Source organism: Sminthopsis crassicaudata, chromosome 2, assembly GCF_048593235.1.
Source record: "Sminthopsis crassicaudata isolate SCR6 chromosome 2, ASM4859323v1, whole genome shotgun sequence".
NCBI classification, from domain to species: Eukaryota; Metazoa; Chordata; class Mammalia; order Dasyuromorphia; family Dasyuridae; genus Sminthopsis; species Sminthopsis crassicaudata.
In genome coordinates, this window is record NC_133618.1 from 543,876,667 (window position 1) to 543,888,721 (window position 12,055).

At 34.5% G+C, this 12,055-nt stretch overlaps 1 protein-coding gene across 1 annotated transcript in view; it reads right to left on the reverse strand.

Moving 5' to 3' along the window:
* TLN2 (talin 2) overlaps window positions 1–12,055 on the reverse strand; it is a 528,019-nt gene that overhangs the window by 205,461 nt on the left and 310,503 nt on the right. The window contains 5 exon segments of the mRNA XM_074294922.1: window positions 822–949; window positions 2,738–2,880; window positions 4,172–4,324; window positions 7,957–8,086; window positions 9,531–9,628. Of these exon segments, the coding sequence (XP_074151023.1) occupies window positions 822–949; window positions 2,738–2,880; window positions 4,172–4,324; window positions 7,957–8,086; window positions 9,531–9,628 (652 nt within the window).

Below are 12,055 nucleotides of genomic sequence, written 5' to 3' on the forward strand. Positions count from 1 at the left end.
GAGAGAAAGAGAGAGAGAAGAAAGAGAGAGAGAGAGAAAGAGAAAGAGAGAGATAGAGAGAGAAAGAGAGAGAGAGAAGAAAGAGAGAGGAGAGAGAGAAAAAAAGAGAGAAGAGAGAAAGAGAGAGGAGAGAGAGAAAAAAAGAGAGAAGAGAGAGAGAAGAAAGAGAGAGAGAGAGAAAGAGAAAGAGAGAGATAGAGAGAGAAAGAGAGAGAGAGAAGAAAGAGAGAGGAGAGAGAGAAAAAAAGAGAGAAGAGAGAAAGAGAGAGAAGAAAGAGAGAGAGAGAGAGAAAGAGAGAGAGAGAGAAAGAGAGAGAGAGAAGAAAGAGAGGAGAGAGAGAAAAAAGAGAAGAGAGAGAGAGAAGAAAGAGAGAGAGAGAGAGGACAGAGAGAGAAGAAAGAGAGAGGAGAGAGAGAGAGAGAGAGAAAGAGAGAGGAGAGAGAGAAAAAAAGAGAGAAGAGAGAAAGAGAGAGAGAAGAAAGAGAGAGAGAGAGAAAGAGAAAGAGAGAGATAGAGAGAGAAAGAGAGAGAGAGAAGAAAGAGAGAGGAGAGAGAGAAAAAAAGAGAGAAGAGAGAAAGAGAGAGAAGAAAGAGAGAGAGAGAGAGAAAGAGAGAGAGAGAGAAAGAGAGAGAGAGAAGAAAGAGAGGAGAGAGAGAAAAAAGAGAAGAGAGAGAGAGAAGAAAGAGAGAGAGAGAGAGGACAGAGAGAGAAGAAAGAGAGAGGAGAGAGAGAGAGAGAGAGAGAGAGAGAGAGAGAGAGAGAGAGAGAGAGAGGAGAGATATTGGGGGGGGGGGAAGATAACAAAGGAAAGCCACTTACTCTAAAAACCCAGGTTTATGTTTATGTTCTACATGCGGTCCAAACTGTATCTGGGCTTGAAATCCACCAAACTCGCACGCTTTCTCAAAGGAGACTGGATGAGAACCATTCAGGATATCATCTCGAGCCTGCAAAGCAAGATTCAGAAATTCCAACATCTTAAAAACACTACCATACTATAGCAATACAATTTATTATCATCATCTCTTTCATTACCAGGCAGGATTTCTGTCTTTAGTGGTAAGTGAAGCTTTTCAATGACCTCAGGTTCTACAACTTTTCTCTCTTCAGATTTCATTAAGTCTTCCACTTCAGCTTCAGATCTTATTTTATCTAATCTATGCTAAAGGATGAAGTTATTTCTTACAATTTACCTGCATGGGTCTGAAATATGACTTTAGAGTTCAAGATACCACTGACAAAAAGCAATATGATGCTCCTAGCTATAACTGCTAAACTCAGTTTTCAATTCTGTTATGATATAGAATTGGTATGTAATGGAAACACTGATATATTTAGTCCATTTCATGCACATTCATGGTTTGTCTATCATAGTGCTCAGCACTATCTTCACTGAATCATTTCCATAAGGTAGAATATTGACATTTCTCATTTATTCTGATATCTCTGACTGCTTTTTGCCAAAACACGAAAAAAAATACTATTTGCTCTTTTGTATTCTAGTCAATCTGACCATTCTAATAGATCCAGGTAGGAATATTGAGTTAAAATTTTCACTGTTGACTTTGGTTAAAGCGAAATTTTAGATAAAGGAAATGACAATGGTCATATAGGGGAGAAGTAGCAGATAGTGCAAATAAAAGTATTTATTGCAGATGTAAGAAAGCAAAGTTGACCATGAAAAATAATGGGAAAACTAAAAAGTATCTGCCAAATTATCAGGTTGAGAAAGACTGACCATAGAAATGAAGGTGTTCAGCTATCTTTGATGTATAAAATATAAAGCAGGAAAGTATATTAAGTCAACCAGTCCAATACCATCATTTCACAGAGAAGAAATCTGAGGCTCAGAGAGATGGATTGATTTATTCAAAGTTACACAAATAGTAATTGATAGAGTTGAGAATAAAACCTATGTTTTTTGACTGAATAAACAAGATTCATTCCACTGTATTAGCTTATTCCCTCATTCACTTAACATTCCTTACAAACAACTCAGTGGAAAAAGTTGAAGTTGAGGAAAAAGTCAAGGGAGTGAGGCAATGACAGCAAAATCTGTGTGATCTTGTAGGGGAAAGATATTCCACCTTTTTTAAAAGAGGAATTCAAATAATAAAATTATAGCCTATCTTGGAGATGACATTTTCTATGAACTGAATGTACTTAATAAATTGAGTGTCAATGTTCATGGAAAATGGAATACAAACTGACTAAAAATCCTACAAATAATTGACTTTATCTTTTTCTCTCCCTCATTTTCCATTCATTTTCTCTCTAGCCCCATTGATCTCCAATTTTCTCTTCCTTAATTTGTTGTTTCCTCTTCACTAGCTAAGTAAATCAGAGCTAACTTTGTGCATTTTTGGTAATTGTCTCTCTAAGCACGATTACTTTAACAAGTATCTCAATTGGCTTGTACATGTTTTACACTCCTAGAATTAATGCCCAGAGTTGCTTACAGGTCAACATTTAATCCAGATCCCTTCCAAATCAATGTTTCAACTTGGAAAAAAATCTCAAGTGAAGCAAAACTGCCTTGTTTTTCATCAGATGGCTCCCCATGATTACATAAACTAAAAACAGGTCTAGTGAGTGGAACTAATGCTTTCTTATGTAAAATGGAGAAAGGGTTTGACTTAACCCAAAATACATAGAAGCCAGCTCTCATTTCTTGTGTCACTACTGTCAAAGGCTTCTCAATGGTTTTTTAACCTGAGTTTGCAGATTTACCATACCTGAACATAAAGCAAATTCAGCTGCACGGGATCTCTTGAATCTACATTCTGGTCTGAATAAAAGAATTTCCGTCTAAGCAGTAACGTTTCATTTTCATCCACTCCTTGTTCTCTGAATGTTCGACTGTGATCTAGCCAATTTACTAGAATGCAATGATGCTTGTATTAGTAAAAAGGTATTGATATCTTTTAATTAAAAGAATTTGACAAAAAGGCTTGTTATTGACAACCTGATTGTTATTCTTGATGTTCAACTATAACAATTATAAAAACAAACATAAAAACATTTAGACCAAGCTTAAAATTGGATATTTTATTGGACCAACAGAGAAACCATTTTCTATGTAAAAACCAATCAAATTCTACTTAAATGCTTTATTTTTTCATACTGTTATTGTTATTACCTGTTGTTTTCACAGTACTACAATTTTTGAATATTTAAATTATTAGAGCTTAAAAACATACTAAAATTTTTGAGACAGTACATAATCCCCATCTAATCAACCATCTCTTGAAATATATATATATTTTTAAAGCAGTCATACCCTGAAAAATTTCAAAGTATTCTTGCATCTTTCATAGGGGAAAAAAAAAGAATCACAAAAGAAATTTTAGTCTAATAAATATTTTGAGTTGTTATTTTCTGTAGTTCTTGAAGTTTGGTGAAGCAATATGACAATACCAATAGTTAAAGTGCAAAGAAGAGATATGATAAAACATCCCCTTCTTTCTTTGCAGAAGTTGTATTAGTTGACTTAAATGAAGACGAGCAACATCCATAGGAATTGAACATTGCATATAATGCTCTAAATCCAAGTCCAGTACACTCATTATCCCTTACTCTGTATTGTTTATCATTATTAAAACTGAGGAATGCCATTTCAGATAGGAAAATAGCACAAGCATAAATCAGGAATGAGGATGGTAAGGGTGGTGGTGATAATAATGACAGCATTTACATATTGCACTGACAAAGCACTTTATATTTATTCACTTGATTCTCACAAAATAAAAAGAGGTGCTATTATTTTCCCTATTTTATAGCTGAGATAACTAAGATCTAGAAATGTGGAGTGATTGGTCCCATTAGTAAAAGTTTGAGGCAGAAGTTGAATGAAAGTCAGGATGACTCCAAATTCAGGGTTTATTCATTTTGGCACTAACATCAGTAAGAAGATAAGTCTGGATGTAGCAATGGGTCTGCAAAGCCACAAGAGATGAGGCCGAACAGGTACTCAAGTTACTCTTTAGCCTATAACCTAAGGGGGACAAAGGTAAGGCATCCAAGAACAAGCAGAGAGATAAAAGAATATACCCTGGGGAAAGGAGTCTTGAATTACATGAAAGACAGAAACATAACACCATACTTTGCTACACTGTGATAAGACAATTATTCATCCTTCCCAAGCTTCTTGTTTTCTTTTTGAGACTTACAATCATCATCAGTGTGAAGTTTGGCCTTTAGCTTCTCCATTTTCCTTTCATCTCGTAGTAATGTTCTGTCCTTTTTGAGTGTACCTGTTCCTTCCTCTTTTTTCTCTTCAATTATTTCTTGGATTAACGAATATTCTTCATAATTGGTTATACCTAAAAAACCCAAAACCAAATGTGAATTAGAATAGCATTTTTGAAATTGTGTTTTATGGAACAATATAGATACAGAGTTCTAGGTGAACTGCCAAGGTTAATAAAGGCTGATGAAAGAGTTACTTAGAAATTGAAGCTAACCCACAATGAAAATCTTGAGAAAATCTTAACCATCCAGTCTATTCTTTAGTCCAATTCCTATTTTAACAACATGCACACACACATATAAATATCCTATCCCACAAAAATTACTGTGATCTTTCTACTAAATCTTGTTATACTTTGACTCAGACCTGTCTGTATCCTGCTATCATTCCTTTTCACACCAATTCCCTATAACACATACATAGCAACATCTCTCCTCATATCTTTTGTCTATAAACTCCAGCTATCACCCAGGTTTCTAAAACATGACTTCTCCAGTATTCCTACACTCTAAATGACACACTCTTATGGTCTACTCTTCATAGAGCATATGTTACACAACTTATAAAATTTACACATCCTACAGCTGCTTCACATTTGGTGGCCTTTCCTCACATTATGTCCCCCATATTAAAACTCTGTACCTACCATTCCTCCCACCCCCACATCCTGGACTATATGTCCTAAATTAATTCCTCCATCACAATCTAAACAGAATGTATATGGTCAATGATAATAATGCATGATATGAACTTTGCCCTCCTATTTTGCTCCAAAATTTCCCCTCAAAACTTCATTTTAGAGATATTTCTTATCCCACCTCCCCAATATCCTGCTCTAGCATGTATGTGGTTCTATCAAAATCTCAAACACCAAAGTGTTCTCTGTCCAGCTCAAGAAACTTGATTCCCATATTTACATAATTAACAATTAATTTACATGCTGTTTTAATAACTAATTTGCATGATTACAATTACCATAATTATTAATGGAGCTCATAAATACAATGAATGATTGATTTTGAGTGAGAAAACATAAGGCAAATTCTAGCTCTCTTACTTAATCCTGGGAAACTCAGTTATTCTTAGTCTCCTCATCTGGACACTGAGGTCCCTTTCAACAGCAATCTTACTAACACTTTTGTTCATCTAAACATCTACATTTGGATTTTGTAAAGATGAAGGAATAAAAAAACTCCATATTAAGAAAGAAAGAAAATAAGGATTGCCATATGTCATTGAGGATATAACTGAATGCTTCTAGTACACATCAAAGGGAATCATTGCTACTTTGTGCTTTGCCATGGTCTTAAATTATTTGCATTTCTGAACAAGGACTTCTTATTAAAAGGAATGGTATGGAGTCAAAAACTCTGAGTTCTAGTCTCATACTTTACTAGTTACATTACTTTGAGCTTTTTACAACCTCATTACAACCTAATGACCTCAATTTCCTCATTTGGAAAATAAGAAAACTGGACTAGAGTTAAATTTATGACCATTTCTCATTCTAAAATTCCATGGCTTAGGAATGGAGACACTGTATAACAAAAATAGGAATATTTAGATACTGTATAATAAACACAGGAATATTTCTGTGTGGTAAGGATCACTTCTCAGAATTTTTTTTTACACATAATATGAAACATATTTAGTTTTATACAAGAAACCAATTATAGCAAAATACAATTATCAAAATATTTTTTAAAAATCACAAATAAGTTCTGGATCCTCATGTTGAAACTCTGGCATGGGGCAGAAAAAAAAATCTAAATCTTTGAAGGGTTGTTAAATGGAAGTAAGTTGTTAAATGGAAGAAGGAAGAGACCCATATGGCTGTATACTTGTGTATACACACACATTTATAGAATTTGTTTTGCTAGACAATGTATATTTGTTACAAGAATATACCCTTTTTTTTTTTAATGGAGTGGAGAATGGAGGGAGGGAATATACTTTCTTAAACTAGAGATAGGGATGTCACAGATGTGAAACACTACATGTACTTTAAGAGGAGGTTAAATTATTAGTTTTACTTAATGGTTTTATTTTGTTATAGGAGGCCTGAGACAAAGTGATTTGTAAATGTTCGTTAAAAAACAAAACATCAATAAAACTTAAAAGGGAAGAAGGAAAGTTAAACAAAAGAAAAAAAGGAAAAAGAAGAAAGGGGAAAAATGAAACAAAATAGAAAAGAAAAGGAAAAAAAAGGCAAGAAAAAAGGCTACAATGCCATTACTAGGAATATAAAAAGGATTCTTGTACTAGGTTGGCAATTAGAATAAATAATCTTAGGGTCACAGAATTTTAGAGCTAGAAGAAAATTAATTTATTCCAATCACTTTATAACAGTGAATAAATTAGATGCCTCTTCCCTCCATGAGAAGAAATGACTTGACAGAGGTTAAATATATACTTATCAACAGAAGTAGAATTCAATTCCCTGCTCTTCCCAATGTATTATAACACTTCTTTCATACCGGTAGGTATGTAGACAATGGTGCAAGGTATCATGGAAGACTAGACTTGAAATAGAAAAATGACAATCATATCCAGAGAGAGAACTATGGAGAATGAATGTGGATTGAAGCATCACCTTTTTATATGTTTGTTTTTTTTTCTTTCTGGAGGTTTTTGTTTTCCCTTTTAGTCAGGTTTTTCTTACACAAATGTGGAAATATGTTTAAAAGGATTGCATATATTTAACTTATATCAGATTGCTTGCTATCTGGGACAGGGAGAAGAGAGGGAATGGAGAGAGAATAAAATATTTAAAACTCAAATTTTTACAAAAATGAATGTTGAAAACTAGCTTTACATATATTTGGAAAATAAAAGAATATTGGGGAAAAAGATATCATGGGAGAAATAGTGGATAAAAAAGTTAGCATTACAATCAGAAAGATGTGGGTTCAAATGCCACCTTTGGCAACTATTGAAAGTGTGACAAAAACAATGCAGTTGATACAGAAGCATCCATTGGCTATTTTTAGTAAAGGAAATTTTCTGATAAGGGAGTTCTGGAAATCAATGAAATCACAGTCTTATCCCATCCCTTTAAGGCTTACAAATCATATCTTTACATATATTATTATATAACATCCTTTAACAAAACCTGGAGAAGTAAACCGTACAGATATACTATATTCAGCTTACAGGTGAGGAGATAAAGGTAAATGACTTAGTCATGGTCAATGTAGCCAATAATAAGATCAAAGGCAGGCTTTGTACTCTGATCTTTCCATCCTCCAAGTTGAGTCTAAAGTTCTTTCTACTTTACTATATTTTGGAGGGAGGGGAGAGGGTTCTTTTTGGGGGGAGGTGCCCTAAATGACTTGTCCAGAGTCACAAAGTAGTAAATGTCTCAGGCTAGATTTGACCTCAGGTCCTTCAGACTCTAGGCTGGTGCTCTATCCACTGTGCCACTTACCTACCACTCTAGTTTATTATTAATACTTTTAAGATTTTCAAATTCTTTCTTCCATTCGTTAAAAGGCAGATTTACTCTCTTGAATCTCTTAAGATAAATTACTATTGGGCATATGAAATTCACAGGATATTTCAATTTTTGAAAGGAAATAACAATTTGCATAGCTTCAGGAAGCATGTACTTGGGGTAGGGCTGCAATATGAAGCACTGGGCAGGGTATAAGCACAGAGGAAAAAAGAGACATCCCAGAAAGTGAGAGTCAGACATTGAAATCTCACCTATCCTGCTACAAATCGTGACCAGTAATTCCCCAACAGTTTTGGAATCATCCACCATCACTGTTTTCACCGATCCATCCAGCATCCGTATTTTTTGAGGTCTTTGTTTCTTTTTATATTCCAAAATATCCTAGAACACAAACCATAGAAACATTTTACACCCATACTCCCTAGATAGAAATGTAGCTTTTGAATAGAGCAAAGGCTCTTATTAATCTTTCTTGTATATCATAAACTCCCTTTTAGTAGTCCAGTGAAGCCTTCTCAGAAATTTTCTAAATGTATAAGATAAAATATATGTGATGACAAAGGAAATCAGCTCCAATGAAATAGAATTATCAAACTCTATTTTAAAAAATTCACAGAATCCAAATTAAAAGTCAAAGAAGTAGATTCATGGATGAAGCTAATAATATTAGTTACTATCATAGGCAATTTTTTTTCAGTAAAAGCTTTGCATTACACAAACATTTAATGGACTACAATTTCCAATTTAAAATCAATTTATTAATGCATAGTAATTAAAGAAAAAACAAATACCAATTTAATACTAAAATTGTATCTAAATAATTGTAGCTTATGATTACTCAAAATTTTGTGTGATTTATGACTCATGTTCTATCCAACTAGGATTAGCTCATTCTGATTTTTTTAGGGAGACTCTTCAGAGGAAAGAAATTATAATCTGAGAAGTGTACAAAAAGACTTTGATAGAATCCTTCTGTCCTCACATTCAATATGAAGATCAAATAAAAGACATTAGGCTAGGAGCCATATTTGAATATGTATAAGTGACTTTATTTTGGTTATGACTCCCCAAAATGCAACAGTGGAGGATAAAGGATCTTGCCTGGACAACATTCATACAATGCTTACAATGGAGTTTTCACTGAATATTAACCAATCTAATTTGTCCACTCCAGTTGCTGGCCTTCACGCATCAGAGAGCTATTATCTTAGGATGGATTTAACTGAAAAGAATGTTTAACCCCTTTTCACTGTCTCCTTCCCTTCCCTAACCTTTCTTTTTGCATTAAAATGATTATCAAATTGTTTTATTGCTTTACAGATGTTTGTGTATTCAGATGCAAAAGGTACTCAAATCCCAAACCTCCCAAAATGATCAGAGAAATTTAATGATCAAATTCACTTTTCATCTTCCTTCTATTCTCCAACCCTCACTCTGCACTATGCCCCATTAATAATTACAGGAATATACCCATAATTTCCACCAGGAGATGCCTCATCAAAACTCCTGGCTGTAGAACTAAGTAAGAAACAGGATTGTACTACTGGATTGTGGAAAATACTTAAAACACGCATACACATAGATACACACCCAGGGCTACTCCTATGCCCCTGTGGACTTTTGAGAATTTGGACTGTTGACATTTCTTATTATCCTCAGAGCTTCCTCCTTTAAAGAAAATTAGGAGTGTTTGAGAATATGTTTATTGCTCATAGACCAAAGCAAATGATGTTTTTTCTTCTTTGCCTTCAAGTATAGTAATATTTGCTCTCATTAGAAGTCCCTCAAAAGACCCACAGGAAAACAAGAACAGGGAGAAACTTACCCCATTCCGCAGCATATAGTAATCCAGCGTTCTGCCAGCTTCCAGCCAAATGCCTTTCCTGGGATCCTCATCCGATAGGAATAAGCCATAGTCGGAAGCTAGGAATTAAATATAGGAAAATCAGAAATACAGCAAAGCTGAGACCTTGGGAGACCCAATAATGCATGTCCTGGCTTCTGTGCATTAAGTCTGTTGACCTGGCAAATGTACTGGCATCTTTCTTAATAGGGGAGAATTATTTGTTTGGCAGTGGTGGGCAAGGCCTTTGGATGATAACACAAGCTATATTCAATGCTAAAGCAGATCAGGAGGTATAAGAGCTGAGCTGTTGCAGTAATAAACCCAAATAAGATTATATTTCATTAAGTTACTAGGCTGAAAAGTTATGTTTAACATTGAGGGAACCTTAGAGACAAAACAATCCGGGCTCACCAGCTAAAGTTGGCCTTCATCCCTATCAGGACTGGTCCACGGCCCCAGAATACTGAGGAACCTCTTGAAAGGTCTTTTTGCCTCAATTCTTTGCCTCTCCAATCAGCCCTGCAAACTACTTCAAGGCTATTCTTTTTTTTGAATAATTTGGCCATATCACCCCTTGTCTAACTATCTTCAGCTATTTTTTACTGTTGAACAAAATTTAAGATATTTTGCTTGGTATTCAAAGCCCTTAACACTCTAAAGTCACCAAATCTTTCCAATTTTGTCTCGGATTACATCCCTTCACAAGATCCACACATCCACTCCCTAATCTCAGAATACATGGTATATTCTCAGATCATACCCCTCCCTTTTGATTCCATTCCCCTATTGCAAGGAAGTATTCCTTTATCCTCCTTAATCATCCTTTAAAACTCAATTCAAATACCAATATCCTCTCCCCAAATTCTTGAAGATATTGTAAATCCTGCTGATCAATAAGAACCTTTGATGTTCTGAATCTCTCTAATGCAATATTATATACCACAGCTAAGTATTATCTTATCAACCAAGAGATTTCAAACCCTACCAAAGTAATAATGAGGTCTTATCTAAACTTCAAATGTCCACTGGAGTTCAATATTCTATTTTGTATATAGTAGGCAATAAATAACAGATTACCTAATGAACTGAATGTCTAATTCCATAAGGGTAAGAGTAACCATTCAAGAAAGAAAGATTAGGAGGCCAGGAAAAATGCTATGAAAGTATATTTATTTGTTAATGCCAAGGAAGTACACATTGTTTGAAGCAAGATTCATCCAACAAGTATAAATAATACTCCAATATAACCCAAGCAAAAACCCATCTTAAGTTGAAGATGACTGAAGTGTTTAACACTGTAATATTTACATTAATGTCCACAAAAGGAATCATGACTTAAAACCAGCTACAAAATCCATTTCTCACTAAGCCAGATATTTTCCAAAAGAGTATAAATTTACCCAAAAAGTATAGAGGAAGAAATTGATTATGGTTCCAGAGAGGCTACAAGGTATCTCTTTAGAAATAAGTATAGGAGATCCAAGTGAGGGTGAGAAACTTTAATGCCTCTGGAATTGGCAAATGCTAGTTCCTTGAATGTTTAATGCTCCCACCCAAGTTAGACCTTAATTTAATCACAGAAAAAGAAAAAAAAGAAGACATAAGAAGGAAGAAGTGAGTATTCAAGAACAGAAGGTATCAGGACTTCTAGAGGGGAAGATTGGGAGGGAAGGGAAGGAGAAAGGAAGAAATGGAGAGAAGGGGGGGAAAGGGGGGAAAAGAGAGGGGGAGGAGACACAGTGAGACAGAAAAGAGAGGGATGGAGGGGGAGTTAGAGTGCTAAAAATGTTTATTTCCAGACTGCATTTATTAAAGCTTACTAGCTACTTTGTATAAATATGGTTTGGTTTAGTTTGGTTTTTAAAGAAAATGTTTCTAGAGAAATTTCCCTTCATGTAGAGCTAGTCCCTGGATCTGAAATCTTTCAACCTTAGTTATTTGATATATAGTCTTCAATGTTATAAAACACATTTTCCACACCTCAAAGACTAATTTCCTGCCAACTTGGAGCTTTTCATTTACAACTTGTGAGGCATATAAACACAATGAGAATACAAGAAGAGGGAAAAAAGAAAAACAGAAACAAATGGGACTTCTAATTTACATTAAGATCCATGGGCTCACTAGTTTCAATTAGTAATGAAAAACTGACACGCCACTACTTATTTTTTAAATAACATTTAAATATCATGTAACCTCAAGAAGGGCTAAACTGATAAAAATTATCTTTATTCTTAATGATTGCCAAAGAAATAAGAATGATTTTCTTGAAGTAAAAAGCAATGAAGTTTTTTTTGTGTATGTGTGAAAATCAAAATTTGAGTTGTATAGTATGTACAATGTCCTAGTAAGCAATAATTCTTCAGAACAAGTTTCACTAACATTTATAGATTAGCACCTATGCTAGAGGATTTTGTTGTTTGGTTTAGGGAGTTATTTCACGTTAGATGGCAAAACAGAAAAAAGCCTAGAGTCAGACCTTAAACACTTACTAGCTGTGTGAG